Source organism: Sardina pilchardus, chromosome 9 (genome assembly GCF_963854185.1).
Source record: "Sardina pilchardus chromosome 9, fSarPil1.1, whole genome shotgun sequence".
Taxonomy (NCBI): Eukaryota; Metazoa; Chordata; class Actinopteri; order Clupeiformes; family Clupeidae; genus Sardina; species Sardina pilchardus.
The window spans coordinates 18,423,534-18,449,806 of NC_085002.1; the positions used below are offsets into that span (position 1 = coordinate 18,423,534).

Sequence of the window (26,273 nt, forward strand, 5' to 3'; positions counted from 1 at the left end):
GGATAAACTCTTTAAGTGCGAGACAGGGAATCCAGGCTGTCAGATAGTCAGATATCACCTTTTTTTTTTTTTTAAAGATTATTTTTGGGCTTTTTATGCCTTTAATTGGATAGGACAGTAGAGAGAATGACAGGAAGTGAGTGGGAGAGAGAGCTGGGTGGGATCCGGAAAGGACCACGGGGCGGGAATCGAACCCGGGTCGCCGGCGTGCGGTGCAGGTGCCCCAGCCAGTTGCGCCACGGCTGGGGCCAGATATCACCTTTTTAATGCCATCATTTTATCTTTGCTGTTTCAAGTGGAAATACTCATCCATGGCATTGACTGCTTATTTTGCTCCCATAACACAAATATGCTAACAAGGATACAAACTTGATTTTCCCTGGAGGGAGTCTGTAAATAATACTTAAAGCTAGTTTAGAAAAAGACATGGTATTTACTAAAACATTGAAAAGGCAGGAAGTGAGAATTTAGTGCATCTCTCTGGTGAGAAACTGGAACGCAGCCACATGTCTGAGCCCTTAAGCATCTGGCCATATAACGGAGTCAGCTTTTAAAATGCCAGACGGGAATTTATGAGCATTTATGAAATCTGTGTCCCTATTTCCATTGACCACCCAGCCTTTATACACAGACACTCTCTCAAACACACACACACACTCACGCACACAAGCACGCACACACACACACCAATGTATACACACACTCTCTCTCTCTCTCTCTCTCTCTATCTCTCTCTCTCTCACACATACACACAAACACACAAACTCATTCTCTCTCTCTCTCTCTGTTTCACATGCACACACACACACACGCGCGCCACAAACACACACATACAGTACAAGGACCCCAGGCAATTTTAGCAAGTAGTTAAACGATTATTCTTTCCAGACCATACTGTATTTGTTTGTGATTGTTTATATAGAGAGATGTGTTTATGACATTTTGAATGTTGTGTGTCATTCAGCTGGAAATTTGAGGCATTTAGCGTTTTGTGTGGGCATGGGTTTTGTGTGTAGAGTTTTGAAAAATAGACAGTTTCAAAAATGTGTGTAAACAACTGTTTTTGTCAACTGTAATGGCTGCTCAGTATTGTTTTCATTTTCACTGTTGATGATCTGAGATGATCTGAAGGCAGTGTTTAGTTTCGAGCAGGTAACTGTTTTTGTTTCTTCAGTTTTGCAGAGCTTGTCAGAGGTTTTGTGAATTAGGTTTAAGATTGGTTTGTGTTTAGTTTTGAGAAAATGGCGGAAGGTTTCAAAAATGTGTTTTAGCAATTGTGGAAACACATTTGCAAGAGAGAGGGGTTTTTTGCTGAAGTGTTGGTGTAGCAAGAAAAAATGAAAATGAAAGTAAAGTGGTTTGAGTCACAAATGGCATTCCTTGGCACGTGGGGTAGTATCAGTTATTAGCATATTGCCATGTTTGGTTTGTTTAACAGAGCACATGGGAACCATGATCTTTGATTATGACAGCCTCTTTGGAGGCTGGAGGAACATCTGCCGTGAGCTTCCTGGAGACATAACCTCCCATATGTTGTGTAGCTGCCTCACTAGCAGCCTGAGCGGGTCTGCATTCTGCTCAGAGAGCTCCAGAATTTTAATCAGATGCTTGCTCCCTCTAGCAAGTAAGACCTCTTGCACCGTTCAAATGTTCACATTTGTCTTTGTCATAACTTCGCTGCACAGCAATAAGTCAGCAACTGAGTCTTCTCAATATCTCTCTGCAACACAGTGGCACATTTAGCACAGAGGAGAAATGAAACTGAGTCTTTTACGATAACACCCTTTGAGCTGCAGGCAAAATAGAGTGGGTAAAAGTACCCTACTGACTCGTGAGGCCCTCTGTCACAGTAGGCATTAAGGCATGAGGGGAAGGCTGGCTCTTTCTAGGAAAGCTCCCTGGGGGGATGGGCTCCTCTTCAAAAGGGGGGGGGGGGGGGGGCGCTTTCTCCTGAGACCTGGCTAACTCATCTGTTCTTTGTGTTGCGATTTGGCAGGTGAGGCCAAGTAGCTCATTAACTGGTGTGGCACTGACAAAGCAGCCATGTGAGCTATAGGCCAGACAGGGAGCTGGATGATTCTTTTGAGTTTTTATTTACCGCTTGCCTTGCACAGATTCATATTCCACACTTACCCCAGCTGAATCTGCTTGCTGGCAAATTGGAGGTCCTTTTCAGTACAAAATAGAGGACTTCCACACTGAAGTAAGCATCTATCCTGGAAAACAACCACAGACATCACGTCCCATTTTCAAAGCAACTTTGGTTGAGTAATTTAACGGAAATTAAATGCGTGTAAATAGTGACATTCAGTTCCCAAAACATAATTTAAAAATCTTGATGCAAAGTTTACTGTACACGATACACTAAATATTGCACTGATAAGTTAGACTGGGTAAACCCAGCCCAATTTGCCGGCGATTGGATTTTACAATACAGCTCAGACTCAAGACAAATAAGCCTATTCTGCTTCTTCCAGAGAAGCACTTTAACAGTGAATTTGCAATAAAGTCTTCGTCCTTCAAAGCTGTATGGATAATTTCTGGTCTAGGTGACGAGTGTCGTACTACAAAAAAAGGTCATAGTTTTGAGCCGATGACGAAACATCCAATAGAATGACATCTAGTTCTAATGACATATTGTACAGCAATTGGGGTTGAATTTACATTTGCACATCCCACCCAGAGAGCCAGGTGAATCTTTCGAAGGGTTGAGTTTTATATTCCGCCTGCACAGACTCTGATGCCACACTTGCACCAGCTGAATCTGTGTTCCTTTTGATTAAAAATGGAGGACTTCCACACCCACCGAAGTAGGCGTCTGTCCTAGAAAACAAAAACAGACGCGTTACCCAAGAGTAAAAGAATATTGTAATTTTAGCAACTTTAGTCAAGTTCACTCAGTGTTTGAGTCATCTTCAGGTGACTCAATCTGTACCAATTTCTAACAACCCTTTTTACAGATTTCTGTGGGCCTACAGTATGCCTAATGTATATAAGTACACTATGCGAGAAAGTTGTCCTCTCCTCCTTTTTCAGCGATCAAAGATCCTTCAAACCAATGCTTGAAAACAAGCAAGTGAATGTCCAGCCTGCAGCATGATCCTTCCATCCCCCGTTCCAGGCCCAATGCAACCCTGAAAAGCTTTCAGGGTGCAGCGTATTGCCGAACATGCCCAGCCCCGTGTTCCAGAGCCATCGCAGATGTGGACGGACACGATTCATAGCCTGCCTTGCTGCCAAACATGAGGGGTTTTTTTCTGTTTAAGGATATGTATGCCAGTAGCTAATGTATTAGCAGTAGCATTATGCCAGTGCTAATGGCGCCTTCCTGCCACATTGGACATCTGGTTTGGGTCAGCCACCAGACGAGACAGGGCAAGACTGCGACGGACAATAAGGGCTGCAGAGAGGATTATTGGAGCTGACCTCCCTTCCATCCAGGACCTTTTACCAGTCCAGGGTCAAGAAAAGGGCAGCAACAATCTCTACAGACCCCTCGCATCCTGGTCACAAATTGTTCAACCTCCTTCCCTCTGGGAGACGATAAAGGGCACTGTTTGCCAAAACCAGACGTCACAAAGATAGCTTCTTCCCCCAAGCTGTCACTCTGTCGAACACTCAGAAATAGCACCTTACAACAACAACAACAACAACAACAACAACAACAAGTCAAGCAACCTGTTCTGCTCATCTACCTCATATCATGTGCACTTCAATATTACAGTTATTACTAATACATTATCATTGCACTGAACTGCCTTGCACTATATTTCTATTTAATCCTAAACCTCAGTCTATACTGATACTGCACTATTGCCATCCTCTCTTCAATTGTATATTGCATCCTGCGTCTTGCCTGTGCCTGTTGGGGTGTCCACAACCATGGCAATGCTGACAGGGACGACAAGGCCACACTCCCCCTCCGGACAGTTGCATTACCCTGTCCCACCCATAGCATCTATTTATTGTAAATACTGTATTTATTGTTATACATAGCCTTGTTGCCATTATTCTGTTCTTTCTGTTTTTCTATGTCATTGTTGAGTGTTGTATTTGAGAGCAACGATTAACCCGAGTCAAATTCGTTGTTTGTTTACGCAAACCTGGCCAATAAAGCTGATTCTGATTATGACTCTGATTCTAGATATTCGGAAATTCCGACATCCGAATTGTAAAGTCGAATTGTAAACATCGTAACTCCTTCTTTCAATCTCAGATGCTGACCTCAGAACCTTGAGCTGACATGGCGTGCACAGTGGTTGTACCGTAAGGACCCGAGTTGGCCAGTGTTAGGCCAATATAGTTCAGTCTATTTAAATGATATTCATTAGCATTGTCATGGCATAGATCTATAACTGTCCAGGGAAAAGAGAACGTCTGGTCAACCTAATCAATGAGCAATGTCCCTGAATTTAAATGAGCATTAAATAAACAAAATAATGAATAAACAATCCTGTCTTTGCTTGGATATTAGCAAGATGAAAAAAGTGGTGTTGTTATTTAAAACCAATGTGTGACTTCAAATGTATTCTCATTCACATTTTCATTACGGGCCGTCTATGTAATCTTTGTCAGCCCAGAATGATACCTACCGCACAATACTTCAATCCATGTGTTGTTCATGCATGACGTCATCAATGACTCGGCAATGACTCATGGGTCACTCATGGGTCAGACTATTAAGTCATGTCAATTCCTGACGATTCATGAGATATTAATAGATGAAGTAAATTCATTTTGATAATTCCATTATGTTTGAAATTGTACCTGGTCCCTTACAAATATCAAATAATAAAACATGAACAAGCCTCCTCCATAACATGGAACTGCTGTTTGTCTGCTACAGGGCTCAGGCCTCCTGGCAAAGGCTTTCTCACTGGCTGGTAGCTCTAGGCAAACTCCCTAGCATACAATGCATCCTTACAAATCTTTGGATGTACCCCACCTCTCTGCAACACAAACCACCCAAAAACTCTTCCCCCCCTTTTCGCCCCCTTGGCTGTGCCCCAGTGAGTGCCTCTCCTGTGCCAGTGAGCAGACACCTTTCAACGTATAGCACAATCAGACACCACTACCTGTCAGTATGCTAACTGTGTGAAGTTGTTGGCCCTTGCTCACAACCATCAGCTGGACAATAACTATAATTTAGATTGCATTTATTATTTGGACATGATTTTTCCCTCCTCTCTCCTTGCACTCACCACTCTATATCTCTATGTGGTTGTGGTCGTGTGAGTAGCAATGCTGCACTGTTGGGATAAGGAAACTCTATTCAGAGGCTCACTCTCTCTATGGAAGTGTCCTTGAAAATCGATTTCATTTCCATAGTAGCCCTTATGTATTCCATTAAGGATAGGTATTATAATAATTTCTCATCCTATCCTATCTCATAAGTAATTCACTTAGTGTGTGAGTCATTTCTGAGGGCAATTGTTATAGCCAAATAAAAGGGCCACATGAAACGACCTGACTGCAGCAGGCTTGCAGTGAAGCACAGTATGACACACACACAGGGTCACACATCAGTAGATGTCTAAATAAACACACGCGTAGCACATACAACTTTGCTATTGGTGTCTCACAAACACACACAACCACACGCACCTACCGCAACCCACAGCAACAAATATCTCTTACGTCCTTGACTCAAGCATGTGTTGACAACAAGCTGGGCAATAAATAGTGAAACCATAACATGTGTAGTAGTATCACCTCACAATTTGATAGTAATGGTTTATACTGTATGCTTTCCATGTTCATCATCTTTAATGAATCAATAACCTTGCTCTTTCTTTAATTACTGTGATATGTTTTATTACAGCGATATATGGCTGTAAAATCATTAGGGTTGTCGTCAGCACTTCTTGTCATTTCCGCCTGGCCATTTCACTAGACTCCTTCCCTTGAACGTGTGCTGCACACACAAAATAATTGGCAGTCAGGGATTTTGGGGCTTTTTGTTTCCTTGGTTAGCACAGCTGCAGAGTGGAATTTCAGTTGCTGACTACAGAGCCCAGGAGAGTTCAAAATACATTCTTTAGATCTCTGAGTGATTGTTGTGGATATAGTCAAAACACAAAGCTAAAAATATTATTGCTTACAACAGCAATCATGTGGTCTATGAGACACCACTACAGAGTGGTTAATAAAGCTAAGAAATAAAACATAATGTTGCTTTGGGAATTCATTTCACCTCCACCTACTTTCTGAATCAAACTGATTCAATGAATGCAGGAAATCTGCAGTTTGGTTTTGACTGCTGTATATTTCTGGATGTTGCCATGGAATCAAATACACCAAGCTCAAAAAAGACTGTATCAAAATGTCTGCCACAGAAATAAGTATTTCTCATGACTTTGGTAGTTAGACATCCAACTGACATTATGTGAACATTAGATGAGAGGTATACTCTTATTTGAGACTCATAGTGTTAGCAGTTGGCCCAGAACCACAGGAACTCACATTTTTATAGTGAGTTTACTTGTCCATTTTGCATTAAATTTTTCTCTATGTTTTAAATCATCTTTGATTTGTGTGTGTGTGTGGGGGGGGGGGGGTTGGCAGATGCTATTTGCACCTGGGTGCAAATAATGAACATTACTATTTACAGGTGTAAATAATCAACAATACTATTTACACCCGATGTCTAACATCCATATAACCTTGATTTTGCTTACAAACGGACGGTTTTACCCGTTCACTGAACAAAGTTTATGGAAATTGAGCACCACTTTCCCATCTAAAATATTGTTTTAATAATCCTAAATGGTTAGATTTAGGACTTAGGTAGGCCATCTCCTGCCAAGATAGTCCTGCAGCACGTGAGCAAAATGTTTTAGTTGTTACGTCACAGGGTGTAAATAGCTCAGCTGTGTGGCCAAGGCTATTTGTACCAGGGGTGCAAATAGACACTTTTTTTTCAATATTAGAGGGGCCGGAGGGTTGCCGGTTCGATCCCCGATCAGTTCCCTTGAGCAAGGCACCTAACCCCTGCCTGCTCCCCGAGCGCTGCTGAATGAAGGCAGCTCACTGCTCCGGGTTAATGTGTGTGTCTAATAATTCACAGATGGGATAAATGCAGAGACCAAATTCCTTGTATACGCAAGTATACATGGCCAATGAGCCTGATATAACAGTTTTTGTTTGAAATTGCTGAGCCTGATCCAAGAGATAACATTTCAAACTTTTTGAAAGAGACGAACCGATCAGAAACTTAAAAGGAGGAGGAAAACAAATAATAATTTCCTGAGATTATTTTTCTCAGCAACATACACACACAGAGAAAAACAAGCACTGACATACCATAGCTACTACTTACACACAATAGGCATCAGGTGCACCCACTCCCATTCAAATACACACATTACACACACACGCAGACATATAAAGATTGTCTTCAGACCTCCCACTTCCTTCAGATAGCAACAGTGGCGTATACGTGCTTTTACCCTTTTCCATGGTAATAAAAGTTAGTCTGTCACAGAGAGAGGCAATATGACTCGATATGACTCACAGAAAGACAGAATGGGTGAGCTGGCCTCCAACCGCCGATCCCCTTCCTGTCTGTCTGATAAATCTCAAAATGACTTAATACCTGTGAGTGTCAGCAGCAGGATGAAACTGCCAGCCCCCTCACCCGCCCACTCCACCTCACTCAATTTCATTCAGCGTAGCCAAGAAGACTGGCGAACCCCCTTGGCATACACACTAAATCAACAGTGTCTCTGCAAGCTGTCATTTCAAACCTCATGAAATCCCTATGTTTATTTGATGTCACGTACATTACAGTAGCCTACGTCATGCGGTGATGTGGGATTGGATGTTTTACGTGTGTGTGTGTGTGTGTGTGGATTGTCCTTTAAATCACTTGGCATTTGACACTTGTGTAAATATGAATAGGCTGGCTTATATCTGATCATTCTCCGAGCATGTAAAGCTTTAGATAAATGTTCAAGGTTCACACCACGACAGATGGCTAGGCTATCAGTCGGATCTCAAATATCAGCTCAATGTATGGAAGTGCATAGGAAACATGTATCACTGTATACACGTGACCGACCTGTTACTCGGGCGGGGTGTTGGGCAAGGGCAATCGTGAGCAAGTGGAGAATGAATGGAGGTGAATGGAGTTTCTCCTAAAATCCACTTTTCTCTGGATATAATTTTTTTGTGTAGAAATCGGAATATTGCATGCGAAAGGGGGGTCAAAGAAAATACACACGGCTGAGTATTAGATTTTTTAAGTCCCTTAATTGTTCTAAAAAGCCTTTCAAATGTGTCAACTTAACTTAACTTTAGATTTCCCACATGCAAGGATTGCACTTGCACATAAATGTGTACATTTGTTTGTACATTTGCAAACTATTCCAAAGTTTACAGACTGATTGGTGCTTCGTTTTATAGACACCTAGAGCAAGCTGCTGAAAGCATATGACTGCAAGCCGTATGCTAACCCACTGTTTGCTATTTTGGGCTGTAGCTCTTGCCCGTGCTAGCTCTGTACTGCGTGATCAACGAAAAGTACTTCTTCCGTGGCTTAGTTGGCTTAGTTAGTCTCCCCAAATGGCACTCGGTCATGCTCCACTACTCAGGCGCCTACGAGAGGCATTGAAGGAGATGTATTGCAGATAGATTAGACTGTGTAGATGTGTTCATTCATCATTTTCAAACCTCTATTCATTTCCTACACAATGTGGACGCATTATCATTTCTGAACGTCATAAAGATCTGTTGTGTGTGTGTGTGTGTGTGTGTGTGTGTGTGTGTGTGTGTGTGTGTGTGTGTGTGTGTGTGTTTGTGTGTGTATGAGCAGAGGCAAGAGTGCCTTCTTTGAGTTCAAGCGGTCGGCACTAATCCACTGCAGTGGCCCTGAAATATAGATTTGAATAATGTATACACACCCACACATACACACACACACACACACACACCTTTTCAACTCCAACCCACAAAGAGAGCACAGCAGCATGACAATTGCCTAATATGGTCCAGGCTGTGTGGCAGTAGCAGAGATAGCCTTATCTCCACAGAAGTGTGTGAGATTTCAGCCCTCACTTTTGCCCCAATATCAGCTCAGCCCCAACCCCCCAGCTCTCCGATAGGCATTGCAGAATATCATAGGCCGCGTTTACATTATGTTTTTAAATTCCGAATTAGTTTATTCAGAATTTAATAGTTCGGAATTAAAATATTATCCTTTGAGTTTACATGGAAATAATAATTCCAAATTGGCGTTTACATGGAACATATGTGAATTCCGCTTTATTGTATTCCGCTTAACGTCTGGGGGTCGGGAAGGGTTCCGATTGGACAGGCGGCGCATGAATGTAGCCTAATTAAGGTCTACCGGAAGAAAACAAACTCTAGCTGGCTAGCGGCTTTTTTGTCATCTCGGGTTAACATTACAGCACAGACAATAAATAACATAATGAATACGGTTTTCAGTCATTCTGACAATAGGCTTACTATTTAACCAGCAGCTCGAGAATATTATCAAGCTTCACGTTTGCTAGCTGAGGAGGAGAAGAGTGTCGGAGAAGGGGTCAGAGACAAATTTTCAATGAAAGGAGCATGCGCTTCTTCTTCCTCCTCGTGCGAGCATGCGCCAAACAAACGGAATAAACTTGAATCGGAATAAAGGGTTTACTTGATCAAGTAATTCTGCTTTAACATCGGAATAAACCACCCACTTACTTCGGAATTAAGTTTAATTCCGAATAATCATGCGGACTAAGTGTTAGGTAAAGACCAATTTAGCCGTCTAGCCCCATAGACCCCCATCATTTTTGCACGGAACTGCAACAGGAACTGCAGGTAGGCTACAATGGAGTTAATAGCGAGTGGACCGGCTCTTCCTAGATGGGCTCTGGTGCTGCTGACTGGATTGTCTGCTGTTTGCGGCTAGCAATCACGTTAATCACACTTTGCCTAAACTTTACAAACTTAACTTTAACAATAGACAGCATCAGCCGTCAGGAAACAATGTATTTGGGTCTACCTTTGCCGTAAATAAATCTCCGCATTTATCCACCAGCATGTATTGACAGCAGGTGCTTCTGTTTACAATACTGTACGTTTCGGTTTCTTCTTCCCCGCTCATCACTGATTGGCCAGACATCTTTTTTGTCTGAGGGAAACAGTTATGAACCACGGTGTTCCAGACTAAGGGTGCCTCTCAACCTCGCTTCTCGATCCTCGATGCTGGTAGCCTGACTCTCGCCAGACCCTTGTACTGTAGTTCCGCCATGCTCCACCAGATGCGTTTCGCTGAGCTCCACACAGGGGTCTGGGCTCGAGGGCAATGCAAACTCCTTCAAGGGAGCAAAAAACAATGAACCAATCAGAATCGCCGGAGGGGATTTCATAGAATGTGACGTAGCGCCGAAGTGTGATTCAAACAACAATGGCGGCACGCAGCGAGGAGTCTTGTGCTGACGTTGATTCTGCTATTTCAACCGTGAATAGGGCTCGGGTACGCGCGTTGCATTCTAGGAATATTGCCGTCATGTTGGTAGCGCACCGAACGTAATAATCCATTCATTCAGATGCAGAAGACAAGAAGCAGAAAATGTATAGTATTAGCGACTTACGACCAAGAAGGCAAAATCTAAGTAACAGGAACACACTAACAGGCGGGAGTAAATCCTTACAAGGCGCATAGTAAACTAAAGAGTGAGGCTGCCAATATGGCTGCCCATGGAGTTTTCATGTCACGATCCCGAGCCCTATTGATGATGTTCCAAAATAATCTTACCGTTATTCAAACCTTCTAATAACATTTATTAATTCGCCACCTGATCATCGTTATCTTACATAGCCGAATTTGGCTCAGCTGGCCGGCAAATATGTTGTCAAGGTAAAGTCTAGCAACCGGCCAGCAGCAGCAGCAGAATAAATAACAGGGGCACAGCTGATATAAAGTCGACAAAGGTACTTGAAACGATCAGGCTTTGAGGGTCATGAATCCGTGCCCAAAATTCACATTCCTAACTCCGAACCACGATCATAGCATAAGTGGTGAAATTCTGATCTATGGCCATAGACTTCAATGGAACAGTCTATGCCTCTGCTCTGCATAAAGGGGGATTTTGATTCCCCTCCCCCCCTTGCGATTCGGGTTCCAGAAAGTGGCATTTCATGAAGTATCTTGGCTCCGGCCCCTATCTTTGGTGTCCCTGAAAGAAGCTCTAGGTGGGCGGGGCCAGGCTATTTTGTTGCGGCATGGCCTGGAATCTCAGATGAGAAACCCTGGGGATTAGAAAACAGCGATCAATAGACTCTTCAATCAAATCCCATAGGACAATCAAAGGCTATAGAGCAATCAAAACCTACTCCACTGAGAATTTCATGGATGCCAGAAATCAACATCTTGGTGCATTCCTGTTGGTTTTCGATCACTCCTGTCCCAGAACCCTGCCTCATCCACTGAATATGCACATACATGTATACGGTCGTTCGTGCTAAAGTGGGAGTGCATAGGCTGAATATGAAGATGTTTGTTAATTTATGTGAATCTTCTGATGAATATGGATTTGTTTTCTGAACATGTTTTCTCCTATGCTCACTGCATATGTGTGATGCCAGGCACGTCAAAGGCAGCAGCGTCTCAGTCAATATGAGCTATAATTGGGGCAATGTGCAGAGGAGCGTGTGTGTGTGTGTGTGTGTGTGTGTGTACGGTGTGTGTACTTGAGACTGCTGCCGCACTCTCCAGCACGTCTCAAACAGGGAACAAAGTCCTCTGACCCCCCCTCACTCTGAAGGAGCGAGGCGAATTGATACAGGCTTGTATGCGAAGGAACCCACAGACGTAGCCCGAGGAAATGCTGTTTCTCTGGTTGAAGTTTGTCTGGCGGAGCAGGCAGACTTTGCAGGCACCTAATTCTACGTGTTCAAGGTGTCATCGTCTTGATGCTGGTCAACCCATCCCGTCCCACTCCCATCCCCATCCCCATCCTAGGAAATGGTGTGGTCAGTGGCCCCTTCAGTTGTACACCTGTACGCACTGAGTGTACCATTACTCTACTCAGCAACGAGTAGAAAGAGAATTCCCCTGAGTGTTTATTCAGCTTGATGGTCGTTTGGGCCCCATATGAAGACCATATGACGTTTATTCACAAGTTGGCCTATACTGTATCTGCAGCTACTGAAAGCTAAATGGCTAACGTCTAGAGCAACGACTGTACAGTTTTGCACACCTGCCAACCTTACAGATAATTGAAGGCAATTATAGACGATGCCTTCACATTAAAGGGTCTTTAACTGTGTCTTAAGGCTGAGCATACAGTGTAATGATACTCAGCAGGACGTCAAGCAGGCCATCACATTAGCTCTCCACTAACCTTCTAAAAGGACACCATAATAGCAACACATACCTCTTTTATATTACATTTGTAACATTGCATTTGTCTCAACTTAATTGAGCGCTGCACTATATCAGCAGGGTAATGAAGTAACCTTTGAGGTGCCCTTTCCAAAGGCCTTTGGTAGTGTCTGTGGATGACTGCTCGCACCCTGCTGTTCCTTCTCCAAACAAAATGAATACAAACTGTCATTGTAAAACTAGCTGATTGACCTTAACACAGAGGTCATACATTGTCAGCAAATACATGCATTGTACAGATTGCTTTAGTGTTGGGTCTGTGTTATGTACCATAGCTAAGGAGAAAAAGGTTTAATCATTAATTGGCACTTCAAATCACTTTGCATAAAAGTAAGTGAATCAATGTTTTTAAATGTTAAAACGATAAAAGTCATGCAAGCTCCATTGCACTCCAGGGCCCTACAAATTAACCTAATCCACTGAGTGTGAAACTCCTCAAGGCAAACCCTATCGAGGCGCGTCCATAAAAAAAAAAAAGTCAGACAGTGGATGAGGTCACTGTGAATTTATGAATCCCCTTTTATGGCGTTGTGAAATTGGTTCCCCCATTACTCATTAACCTGGAAAAGAAGAAGCACGATAACCAATCAAAGAGGGTTTCTGCGACACACAAATCTCTTTAAAAGGAGACGGGAGGCCGGTGTTAGAGGCAGACACCAACAGTGACAGCACTTCAGAAGCCACTTCATCAGAAAGGACAACAAGCCTCCCAGAAAAACAACAACATGAAGACCATCTTTGCCGTCTCTCTCCTGCTCGCCACCCTCTTCCTGGCCTCTGATGCTGTCCAGGTCAACGTAAGTGCCGCGTTACAATTAATAAGGCCTTTTTAATTTGTCATGAAGGTTAGATTTTGTGGCCTATAAACCACTGTAGCCCCTTCTTCTTGCAGCCCAAGTCTGGCATGATTTAATGTGTTATTTGTGGTCAGAATACAAATACAGTGCACTTCATGGCCTCATGCCATTCTGAAAGCCTCAGCTTGATGACTCCTGGTCAGAATCCAGCTTGCAGCAATATGTAATGGCTTGTATGACAGATGGGCGCATCCCCTGGCGAGGGAGCCAGCAGATGAACGGCCATCTCACTCGAGCTCATTTTCTTACCCCCCCTCCCCCCCACAGGACGGCGGTGACAGCTTCTCTCTCGAATCGGTCAGGGTGCTCCAGGAGTTGGCAGCGCCGCTCGCCGGGAAGACCATGAAGGCAAGCCCCCGCGTGTCCAAGACCGGCTATAGTGCTGTCTGCGCCCACCCAACGCTGCCCCAGGAGTTTGTACCCTTGTGCCAGCAGGAAGGAGCTGCTATGCGATTCGCAAGGCTGAGTGAGTAATGTGGAGGGAAGCTATGAGTGTGTGAGGGGGAGGGTGTCTTGGCTCTGTCCTTGTGACCAGTGAACAAAATAGGCTACAAATGAGATTATATGGCATGTAAAGTGCAGCTAGAATCAGTACTAAGTGAAAAACGTATACTATGTCCCTACAATGGGTAGAGGCTGCAGAATTACATCGCTGTATTCATTCAAAGAATCCAACTCTGTTACATATATTATTAGCCTATAGACATTATTTTACATTTATTATATATTTAGTGTTATTACATGTTTTATTACAATGACATACATATTACAAGGTTAGAAATTATGTTATAATCATAAAAAAGCATTTACAAGACTGATATATCCAAGGCATATATTTTAAAATGTACTAGTGTAAGGGTGTGAATGTGAGTGTGAGTGAGGCAGGTTTGGGTTATCAGAAGCGTGTTAGGAGAGAATGTACTCTCAGAGGAGGTGCTGAAATCAAGCCCTTAAAATGATTCTGTTGAATAACCCCTATGTGTGTGTGTGTGTGTCTGTGTGTGTGTGTGGTTTTCTCCAGGTGCTGTCCCAATGGATGTGTGTGAGATATGTGCATTCGTGGCCTGCACTGGCTGCTAATTGAGTCCTCTCACACCCACTGGCTGACCAGGAGAAGCAAGCCCTCGCCATGTGCTATCTGGACCTAACGATCTGCCTTGATGTCCCTCTTTCCCTGACGACCACCATAGCGAAACATCATCGCAGATCTTAAATTTAGGGCAAAACTGCTTAGAAACTGTTACTCTTTCACGGCAAGTTCAGGACACCACTTTTAGTTTTTGTTTCTTTCGTTTTGTTACAAGCTAATATAGTTTATTTAATTTACAAGTATTTTTCTACAGCGTTGTTTACTGTTTTGTACGTACATCTCTGCCTTTTGTGTTCAATAAACTGCTTTTCAAGTCATACAGTATGTCAATTGTGTTTTATCAAAAAGCATTAATAACTAAAATGCATCATTCATATCTATACTGTTTATGAATTACGCATATCTCATAATAACGGTATCTCTATTCCAATATTTAATTTAAACTTGAACAACCCCTCTCAACATTTACAAGCCTGTCCTGTTGTAAATCACTCAAGAAAGAGTGTGTTTGTGTAAGTAGCTTGCATGTTTGACTTTCTAATCAGAAATGTCAATGGGTTCAGTGGCCACCCTAGTCGGTGCTCCCAGTTCTACAGGACATCAATTCTCCACACCAAAGAGTTCAGCTCATTTGGTTTGGTAGACAGAGGACATTCTCAATCATAGTGATAACATTTAACACAGCCATCACATCTGTTTCCTGAGAGCTGGGGGGAGCTGCATGCTTCAATAATAGGTAGCAAACCAAAATTAGCCTATAGGTGTAGACATGGGTCATCTCTTGCCTCCTCTGGAATTAAAATAGCCCCACATCATTACCCTTCACCATACTGTACCTAGAGATTGGTGTTTTCAGTTAGCTTATTATCCTGTTTGATGCTCATTGAGCTCAATGCAAATCAAACCAGCTAATAGGCTAACTCTAGGTATGGTGAAGGCTATGTGATGATGTGGGGCTTTTAATTCCAAAGTGTGCGGCCAAGAGAATTAGATCATAATCATGAAATAGCTGGCCTTTAAAGTAACACTCTATTACAATGCAGTACATGCACTTCAACACACAACTTCATGAACACCATATCAGAATGAATGATGTTACCCAACCAAATGCGCTAGAGTCACCATTGAACGTGTAGGGCCTCTTGTACTATATGGACTTGATTTCAAGTTTCTAAATCCTTCCAATGTCAAGATATGAAGTAAAACTGCAAACACATTTACTTTTCATAAACTCATTACAGTTGGCTCAGAATGCCAAAACATGCACTCGTGGGAACTTTTCTCAAAATCCACTTTGGGCTTGTAAGATGTTTTAAAGTAACACTCTATTACAATGCAGTATGTGCACTTCAACACACAACTTCATAAACACCATATCAGAATGAATGATGTTACCCAACCAAATGCGCTAGAGTCACCATTGAAGGGGTAGTAGTTTAGAAGGGCCTCTTGTACTTGTACTTGTCTCAAAATCAACTTTGGGCTTGTAGATGTTTTAAAAATAAAAATCTACCTGCCGCTATATGGGAATTTAACATAGGGGTGCAAATACTTATGCCCCCTGCATTTTAAGGAAGAACATTTATTTATTTATGATACATTCTTCATTCACAAAAAACATTGGTGTCCTTAAAGGATGGACTCTTTCTCATTATAATAATATATTTTTTTAAATAATTACGCCATTAAGATGAATTTCCAAAAGATGATTTTATGTTCCTCTTTTTAGTCAACTTTAGCTCAAATACTTATTCTCCCCACTGTACAATATGTACATACTGTATATCTGCATATACCAGCAACAAGCTTTTCTAGAAAGTGCTGTAGAGAGCTTTCTGCACTTGCATCCATCAGCAAGCCAGAGACAGAAAGATATGAAGTGGCACTTTAAATCACATAGACCTTTCAAAAATGTTTTATGCTGGTGTTGTATACAGCCAGGCAGTGTATCACTTCTCTGTATTCAAGGACCACAGTCTGTTTTTTATGTTACCTGTGGATGCCCTTCATGCATGGTATAAATATACTGTATATCAAAGCAATGTTGCCATATCAGCTTTGCCATCCTTCATCTCAAGGGAGATTGAAACTCTCCACTAGTAGCGTTCAAAGTTGTGCAAAGCTGTTAACACCAGGCAAAAGGCAACTATGTAGACATGGGTGACACAATGTCCAAGCATACAACCACCTCATATACCACTGCCACAATGCTCCCGGATCCCTTCACACACACTTTTGCCCTGCTTCTGTAGCCGTCTAGAAGATTAAACTCCCCGACACCAGGTCTGAAATCCATTTCTATCCTGCCATGATAAAGTGTAATGCCCCCAATGCTTTTTGTGCTAACCACCTCATCACAGGCATATGACGGCCCTAAATTGTTCTTCAATATATGACAGACATGGAGTTTGAAGTAATGAAAGATTTTTCTTAAATGAATATGAGACAATATCAGAGTGTATCTGATCGTCTAAAAGGGATCCGTGGCACTCTACTCAGTTGAGCTGTCAGTGTCAATGGATGTGTCCATTGGCACTTAACCCTTATGTTGTCCTTGGGGTCAATTTGACCCCAAGCAGTGTTTAACATCATAAAATATATGGTTCACTTTTTTTGTTTTGCTTCAAGTTTCATGACTTTTCCTTATTTGAAGGGTACAACAGAGTAAACATGAAATTTGCACAAAAATATGTTTCCAATGTCCTGTAAAAAAAATAGTTACGTTGGTGGTATTGGGGTCAATTTGACCCCATTTTTATGAAACATGATGAAAATGAATATTTGACAAATTATGGATATTATTATTGTAATAGTATGAGAACATGTAGCTATTATCATTATTTCATATACAAGTACATATTACATATAAGTTATTTTGGCAGGTCTGAAAAAGTCCAAAAAGTCAGCCTTTGGGCTGTTGACACTGGATTGGCCATATTGCCAGTCAGGGTTCCAGGGTTCATAAAGGGGTGTGGGGGGGTGGGATTGTTTTGTAGGGCTTTTGATAGTGGTTATTACACTCTTGTTAAGTACCTACCACAAAAAAAAATTGGGTAAAAAAAATAATTTTAATCATTTTTGAGAGTTTTTTGTAGCTGGGGTCAAATTGACCCCAAGGACAACGAACGTCGTAAGATTTTAGGACAACATGAGGGTTAAAACATTTTGTTGACATTAGATTATGTTGCAGACACATTTGTGCATTGCTATGATATGTGTCACTAGAAGCTCAATGTGTATAAGCTTGTCCTAAAGGCAAGGGAACTGCAGGGTGGAGGGCATGTAAGGACAATTTCAAGACCTCTATACACTTAAAGGGGGACCACTGAAATCCCATAACAGTTTATGCATTCAAAATATTTCTTTAATTAAAAAAGTAAAAGAATGTTCCATGTTTATAATGCTGTTGTGTCCCTCCAGTGTGGCCAGTGTTTTTTGTTTACTCCTGTAAACGTAAACAGTGCCTGCATCTGACACAGAGGTCACATTCAAACTATCTCAAGTTGTTTGTGCTTTTTCTCAGTTATATCCATCTCACTTTGTTGTGGAATCGCATTGACCCAACCTCACGCTCCTTGGTGGTAATGTTTATTTATGTCACTTCCCATGTTCCTGTATGCTTTACGATTGCACGAGGACTCTGGGAGACTGAGGACAGGCAGTTACCCACACTTTACACACAATACACCAGGGGACAGCCATGCACGTCATGTCACAGGAGCAGAAAACAATGGCTTCAACAAAGCAATATACACAGTGGCTTCAACAAAGCAATATACACAATCTGTATATAGTCTAGGTCCTGGGTAAGATTTGTATGTGCCTCATTTAGCGGAGAATATCTCAACTGTTCTAGACTAATATCACCCCATTGAACAAGGTGACACTATCACACTATGATATATAAAATATATAACTGTGCTAAAGATTTTATGCTAAATGTGTCTGTTTGCTTGCTTGTTTTGTTTTCTTACTACCTGGCTGATATGAAATAAGATTTCCTGCATTTTACGCACACTGAAATTGAAGAAAGGTTGAGGTAACGTATTCATTTATTTGTCCATTGAAATGTCAGCCTACAGATCACACAGTGTTCCATCTCCAGTCACCAGCTGCAGGTGGCCACTTGCTTCTGGAGCATCTGGTCGCTTCAAAGCAGAGCAAAAACAAAGCACAGCACGACTGAACTTTCAGCAACCATTGTTCACATTGAAGATAAAACATCCAGCATAAAAGCTGTGGTCAACATGGAGTATAGTCACCTGCGTGGATTGGACTGATCAGCTTTCCTGGTCCAGAGCTCTCTCAAACTCTCTATGGTCATAATGCACAGTGACTATAATAACAGTGTTTTAGAGGGTTCGTATGAGTGATGGCCACATAATAATAATCATCACCATACACCATATTGTAATGGTGATAAAAAAAACTGGCCTCATCCATTGGGAACTTTTTTATATGTGTGGATTATACAATGTTTGCCTAAACGGTTGAGTCTATTCATTTGTGGACACAAGCGTCAGACAACCTGTGATGTCTTATCGAGCCAGATAACAGGCTATTGAAAAATCAAACAGATTTATTGGATATTTCAAATATTTTCCCTTAGACGTGGCATAAATCACACATCCCCGGTGATGATGGTGGTTCGTCAAAAAAAAAAAGAGGATCTTGTTAGATAACTCCCAGATCCTCTTTTGTTATCTCTCAGGTGCCTGCAGAGCTCGGGACCAGCAGCCTCCTGAAAGGGTAATAGGTAACTTAGTAAGCTGTCCCCACCACCTTTATAAATGGCCTGCGTACATGGCGTACTCACAGTTCTTAGGGACCACTGCGCGCTACCCTCTACAGCAGCCCCGAAGGGACACCACCAGCTTCGAGACAACATGAGAGGACTCCCCGTTATCGTTCTGCTGATGCTCGGCCTTCTGGGAGACTCGCTTGGCGTGACCGTCTCAGTGAGTAAACGAAATGTTTCACCCGTTTAACCCTTTAACCCCCACGCTCAGGTGATCAAGATCTCTGGCAGGCTGAACAGGGTGCGGGGGAGATGAAGTGGCTTGCCAGTATAATTGATTTTAATCATAATCCCTCATGAAGATGCTTAGTCACCTGCAGATGCTTGTTCACTTTGGTGACGAGGTGATGATAGTCTTTTCCAAATTGGAGACAGCAGTAAATCATTTAACAGCCTTTAATCCAGATGATTTTTTTTTAAATTATTTATTATAAGGAATGTTTATTGTATGCTGATATGTTGTGTGTCTGTGTCTTGTCATCTGGCAGATTATGTAAACCAAATTTCCGTTTTACGGACAAATAAAGTTTTATCTTTATCTTATCTTATTAGGATGTTGAACATGTTTTAGGACTCCTGAAAAGCCCCCGGCAAGCAATAGGTTATGAGCTGAGTCTTGCCCTGTTCAGGATAATAGAGTCGGGTGGGACTTAGAGTATGTGCATCATTGGTCATTGTGCCAGTTAGATGCACCCCATAATATGCAAATGATTAGCTATGTAAGACCAACTCTATGGGAGACCAATGTCACTGTCTTGTATTGCTGTTGTACAAAAGAAGTTCATCACTAATATAAGATCATGTATTGAGATCAAGTATTAAAGTTGATGATCAAACAATACATTTCTTCCTCTGGTTTACAAGGAAGGCTCTGGGTGTTTTCTGGTTCGTTTCTGGATTGGGGAAACCCCTTCCTAAATGTCCAGCAGTAGTATAGTGTGACCATTCAAAGGTCAACGCCATAATCAGTCACTATTATTAACAAGTGTTTGTTCAACTGGTTCGGCCATGGTGCATTAAGCAGGCGTGTGCTTGGAATTTGTAATGATGGACTTTTGGCCTGAGTCTGTCTGCCTTTAAGCTACAACTGACTTTGAGTTTCAAAGCTTTGACTTAATCTTGCAGCATGCAGTATGTATGACTCAGAGATGATGTGCTACTTCATGCTGTTGATATTTTTTCTCTCTCTCTCACTTTGTTTTCTCTCTATCTGATAAGACAAACTCAGTGCTTTTTTGTTATTATTATCTCCTCCGACATCCGACTATAGAGAGATGTTTTGCATTTTAAGCACTGTGTTTCAGTGAACACAATACTTTAATAAATCTAAGCTCTTGTGTATGAGACATCAGTTCACATCATTCTGATAAGGAGCCTGTGTACCAGTGTGGACTGTGGATAATGTTGTTTTGGTAACAGTTTACATTACAATAAGTGGGTAATGTTATGGTAATATATGCAATTTCATGGTAATAACATTTTTAAACCAAATATTACAAATAATTAATGTGTAATTTCGAGACAATTACTGTGCAATTACCATACAACAACAATGCAATTTTTGTTTTTCCTCTCAGGATGGAGAAGGCTACAGCTTCTCCCTGGAGTCAGTGAAGGTGCTGAAGAGGCTGATGGAGAAGGATGCGATGGAGAGGCTGATGGAGATGGAGGCCCGTGCTAGCGCCCGCATGGTCCCTCACCGTCTCGCCCCCGCGCGACCGCTCTGTAGCAACCCCACCCTGCCACAGGAGCTGAAGCCCGTCTGTCTGGACCCCCGGTCAGACGAGGTCTTCGCCAGGTTTGGTAAGTGTCCTGATGGATGGATGGATGGATGGATGGATGGATGAATGAATGGGGGTTGCTGTGCAGGGAATAATAGTTGAGAGTTGCAGGTCATTTAATCCACTCAGTGTAACTTTTCAAAGACAGTGCCGTTTCACAAGTTTGTTTTACAAGTTTGATTTGATTTTTATCTTGAGTACATCCACTAAAATGATATGATATCACTGCACCAGTATATCTTCAAAAAGTAATTCAGTTCATCTCTGATTTACTACACACACACAGGGGTGGAGGGTTCACAGGAAAGGCTAATGTCTACTGCCTTTTAATTTAATGGGTAATAGAAGAATTTTCCTATAGATTTGATTAGGAAAGAACAAACTCCAGCACTCAGATAAATCCAGTTTAGGTGAGCGATGCAAACTGAATGCTGTGTTCCACTCAGAAGACCACAGGTAATTGCATTTTCCTCCAGGCCCATTTCTTCATCTGATTATTCCCGGGGGATTAGGAAGTGGAACAGATAGGTAACCTTGAACTTATCAGTGATCAGCCGCTACTTCACTGCACTTGAGTTGATTGATGCTTTTGCTTTCCTAACACCGGCATTCATCGCTAACATTCTGGGGCCTGGAGGCCTGGAGTTTGCCAAGGAAATTGAAAGGGATCTGTGTAAAAATAGATACAGTATAAGACATGCTGGTTCTGATATCTACTGTATCATCATTCAGGCCATTATAACACTCTATTTCCACTGTCAACAAGCCTCAAGCAACATCCATGGTTCATGAGATGTTCGCGCTGAAAATGATGCTTGACATCCGGACCCAGATAACAAGCATAATTCAATGCATCAGTGAACAAATGACAAACTCAGCATCAGCATTAATATTGATGTAAGGAATAATGTATAGAACACTGGTCATTATCGGTTAAAATAAGCAGCGACAAGGTGAACCAGACCCCTTCAGTTATGGTACATTATGTGAGTGATGCAGCACAAGAGAACATCAATATACTGTATAGATCCATTTTACTGATAGTTTTTGTCTTTGAAATATTCAGAGAGAAAAAAATGTCTCTGTGCATGCTTTGCTCCAACTACCAACCCCCCAGAGTTTACCTTTCAATTCCAGCTATACTGTATACGGAGCTGCCTCAAAGCCCTGCTTTTTTTTTTATTAGTGCTAGACCTTTTATCTTGTTAACTTGTTTATCATCATATCTATATCTTTTCGTCATCCTCTCCTATACCTGAGCGATGCAGACTAGAAGCACTCACATAACGTAACATAGTGTACAGAACAGGGAAGAGCTTTCCCTAGCCTAGTATTTTCAAAAAACAGGATTCCTCGACACATGTTGATTTGAGGCAAGAACAAAGTGAACATTTATTTTGTTGTTGTCCTACACCGTTTGTGTTCTCAGTACACTCCACTCACAGTACATTTTCTTTTATTTATCTATTTATGTCATTGTGCTTTAAACCCCCCCCCTCCATCTCCTTCCCTACTGTGCCTGAGGTGTGGGCATCCTGCCACCCCCCCGTGGCCCTAATCACTGCTCCTCAGACTCAGCCTGACAGAGACAACAGCCTCTGATGACCACCTGCACCTCAGGGCCACACACATGATGGAGGGCTGTTCAAACTGCCATCGGCGTGTTCAATTAAATGTACACGCATGCCATTCAATTAGTTCCATTCCATTCAATTTTGTTGCATTGCATTCGGTTGAGTTTAATGTAACGCTGCCTTTGGTCATTTGATCGTATATATTGTCAGCAAGTCATCACTGAATATGTTGGTTGAAACAGTTAGCAATTATTTCAATACCATATACTGTATGTAATTTCCAAACCATGTCAATTTATTCTAAACACATAATAGGAAATACAGATAAGCATAACAAGCAAAACCACGCAGAGCAAAGACTAGAACTAATTTAGTTGGTACAAATAAAATGTCTCTATTAGCTTTTTGATAGATTGAGAATATTTTCTCAATCTTCCTTGCAGAATGGTTAAAATTCAGTCAAATTCTGTGGGGAACAGCGATAGACTACTCTCTTCAAGTCAATCCACAGATTTTCAATAGGATTTAAGTCAGGGCTCTGACTTGGCCACTCAAGGACATTCACCTTCCTATCCTTAAGCCACTGCTTTGTTCTTTTGGCTGTATGTTTAGGATCATTGTCGTGTTGGAAGGTGAATGTGTTAGGGGGCGTTAGGGGCGGAGAGCAACGCATATTACCCAACGAATTTCAGGGTTGGTAAAAAGGACGTCAACTGAAGTAGGCTATCATACCGTGTGCTTTCTGCGTGTTGGCCTTGGCGCAAACAACATTACGATCGCTAATCTACGTGCATCTGACATCATGACAGCGAGGCATGATGTATAGATCTATCACCCACTCTGGTCATTAACATGACAGAACATGAACAAAAGGCCAACGCTCTCTGCAGTCGGGAAATCACTTCTACCGCCCAGCTTGCAACAGGGGCTGATAACATGCCCCTATGAACCCCCCCCCCCCCCCCCCCCCCCCCCCAGCATGTGGCCGTGTGTGTGTGTGTGTGTGTGTGTGTGTGTGTGTGTGTTGCCTGTCTGTGTGTGCATGCATGTGGACATGTGAACAGCTCATTAACCTTCCCACTGCATGTGTTTGCTCTTTCAGCCGAATTTATCACCCCCTCCGACCTCTGCGAGATCTGTGCCTATCCGGCGTGCACCGGCTGCATATATTAATGCGCCTGACGACCTCCAGCCATCACCTACCTGGCTTGTACACAATTCCGAATTTTAGAACTGGCCTCCATTCAATTCATGAATTGGAATTTGAATTGAATTGGCCCCACCCCACAGGAAGTTGAATTGGAATTGGAATTGGAATGACAGGAAGTGGAATTCAATTCATGGCAATTCAAAACAATTCCAGTCACATAACAGGAAGAATGTGTTGAATCTCATACATTCAGTTTTGGGAAGGTTACTTTGGAAATGTAATTGATTACTGTTTTCAGTTATAAGTTGTGTGTTTGTTGCGATCATATCTGACATATTTTGTGAAACTTCATTGTTAAACACCCTTAAATTATTTATATGAATTTCTTTGAATTTCATTGAATTTAAATTCTACTTCCTTTAATTCAAATTCAAATTGTAATTCTGCATCTTGTTTTTGACCTCAATTCAAATTAAATTCAAACTCAAGAATTTGATTGGAATTTAGGAGTCATTCTCAATTCAATTCTGAATTTTGCACAAGCCTGTCACCTACTGAAGACTCCACCACAGGAGAAGAAAAGCAGATCACAACTCACAAGCACGGCTCATCATTCACTTCAAAGCCTTTTTAAACCAAAACTCATAATGTAACTCAAACTAATATGTAAAGGTCACTGTTACTGCACATGAGCGAAAGCCTTCCTTTAAATATATATATATATAGATGTAATGTATAGATATATATGTTGTTTTCTTTATGTAGCATCGTTTCACTTTCACTACATAATTATGGGTGTACATCCTGGAAAGGCCAAGTACATCCCTACACTGTTGACTGATTAACGGCACATCAATCACTTCCACACACCGGCATGCTCTGAGCATCTGTAATTTAGGCCTGTAATGTCCTTGGCAGGAGCACATGAGTCACTGAGCCCTGAGCCCTGTGCCTTCTCTGTGACACCTGATAGATTTCTGAGCTTGTTGTGCCGGAGTTGAGCTGATGTGCAGCCGGATGTGTGGAGAGCGTGATCAGATTCTGTGAGGAGGTGCTGGCCTCTAGTGTGGGGTGACTGCAAATTATGGTTAAAGAACTAAAACATGATTCCATCAGCCAGATTCCAGATTTTCCATGCTATGATACTTTTTAAAAAATCTTTCTAATTTCTTTCTAATTCTAATATATTCTATTCACATATGTATCAGTTTTGTAACATTTTTATTTTTCAAACTATTCAAGTTTTATCTCAGAATTGTTTTATGTTAAATGGAGAGTAGATACAGTACCTTGTGTATTTACTACAGATTGCACTGCCCTTAGCACACTCCTAACATTTGTATTTTGAAATGAAAACACTGTGCTTAAATGTGTAACGGGGTAATTGTCCGTGTCCATTTGTGTCCATTGTCCACTCTTGAAGTGTCAAAATAACAATAATGTTCATATATACAGTACATACTGTATGCAGATCACGTTACTACTGACAGTTTTATAATAATACTACAGTATACTGTTCTGTGAATGATACAATCAAGCAATCAAATGTGACAGCCTCATCCTGCGGCATCATTGTAAATGTATAGAGAATGCCTGATGAAAGTATCGTGGTGTATCAAAGGTGGGTGACAACTTTATATGGCACCAAAAAGTATGAGGCCAGGAAGTGCCTTATCATGGCTCTCCTCTCTACAGTCTGCTTCGGCTGCATTAGGTATAGCTAATAACGTCTCCTCCGTGATTTGTTTCCCCTGTCATGTTTATTCATGTGTAGAACAATTTCAGTTCTGACCATCTTAGCTTGCCTGTTATATGTTTTAAAAGTGACTTCACGACTTCTCACAGGACTAAGTAATCACACACTTTTTAATAAAGAAATTGTTGAATAAAAAATGGTGATTATTACAGTGGTGATTGATACAGTCCTTATTGTGCACTAATACATACACATATTACTGTAGTGGCCAATTCTCACACAACCCCAAAAATGTTATTACCAGTGTTGGGGAGTAACGCATTACATGTAATTGAGTTACATAATTTAATTACAAAATAAATGTAACAGTAATATATTACAGTTACTGTAGAAAAATGTGTAATTCAATTACAGGTACTTTTGACATTTTTCAAAATTACAATTTGAATTACATCTCAATATTGTCAGCAAAACCTTGCAAAGATTGTACAGTATATAAAAAGAACTGTTTCCCTCCACAGCCATAGTTTGATATGGGACCTTCTGATAGGCTCTATCACGTCTACAGCGCCATCAGCGTACACAGTGTACAGTGTAGGCCTACTTGCCTGCCTGTAAACGTTTTATGATTATCATTATATTATCCTCACAAAAAATGTGATGCTAATTCATGTATTGAATGCCCTTGCTGCCTTGTGCGCTTGAGTACAGAACTTCTCGGCAGCCTGTAGAGTAGACGAAGGCCGAAATCTTCGCATGGATTTGGGGACTATATATCATTAAAAAATTAGGAAAAGTAATCAAAAAGTAATCAAAAGTAATTAGTTACGTTACTCAGAAAAAGTAGTTCAAATAGTTACACTACTATTACATTTTAAACAGAGTAACTTGTAACTGTAACACATTACATTTATAAAGTAACCTCCCCAACACTGGTTATTACTG

The 26,273-nt window shown here is 41.6% G+C and overlaps 2 protein-coding genes across 2 annotated transcripts; both read left to right on the forward strand.

Annotated features, from left to right (window-relative positions):
• The first annotated feature begins 13,042 nt into the window (after positions 1-13,042).
• si:ch211-220m17.5 (guanylin family protein) lies at positions 13,043-14,646 on the forward strand. The gene is made up of 3 exons (XM_062545102.1): positions 13,043-13,179; positions 13,507-13,705; positions 14,261-14,646. Exons 1-3 carry the CDS (start codon positions 13,108-13,110, stop codon positions 14,317-14,319), a joined length of 330 nt encoding a protein of 109 aa, XP_062401086.1. The 5' UTR covers positions 13,043-13,107; the 3' UTR covers positions 14,320-14,646.
• Positions 14,647-19,166: 4,520 nt separating this feature from the next.
• Positions 19,167-25,485, forward strand: LOC134092305 (guanylin-like). The gene is made up of 3 exons (XM_062545107.1): positions 19,167-19,287; positions 20,705-20,930; positions 23,585-25,485. The coding sequence occupies exons 1-3, from the start codon at positions 19,216-19,218 to the stop codon at positions 23,653-23,655; spliced, it is 369 nt and encodes a 122-aa protein (XP_062401091.1). The 5' UTR covers positions 19,167-19,215; the 3' UTR covers positions 23,656-25,485.
• The last annotated feature ends 788 nt before the right edge of the window (positions 25,486-26,273 follow it).

Coding starts and splice junctions, on each gene's coding strand:
- si:ch211-220m17.5 (XM_062545102.1), top strand. CDS start 13,108: ATGAAGACCATCTTTGCCGTCTCTCTCCTGCTCGCCACCCTCTTCCTG. Junction 13,180..13,506: donor CTGATGCTGTCCAGGTCAAC/GTAAGTGCCGCG, acceptor TCCCCCCCACAG/GACGGCGGTGACAGCTTCTC. Junction 13,706..14,260: donor TATGCGATTCGCAAGGCTGA/GTGAGTAATGTG, acceptor GGTTTTCTCCAG/GTGCTGTCCCAATGGATGTG.
- LOC134092305 (XM_062545107.1), top strand. CDS start 19,216: ATGAGAGGACTCCCCGTTATCGTTCTGCTGATGCTCGGCCTTCTGGGA. Junction 19,288..20,704: donor CGCTTGGCGTGACCGTCTCA/GTGAGTAAACGA, acceptor TTTTCCTCTCAG/GATGGAGAAGGCTACAGCTT. Junction 20,931..23,584: donor CGAGGTCTTCGCCAGGTTTG/GTAAGTGTCCTG, acceptor TTGCTCTTTCAG/CCGAATTTATCACCCCCTCC.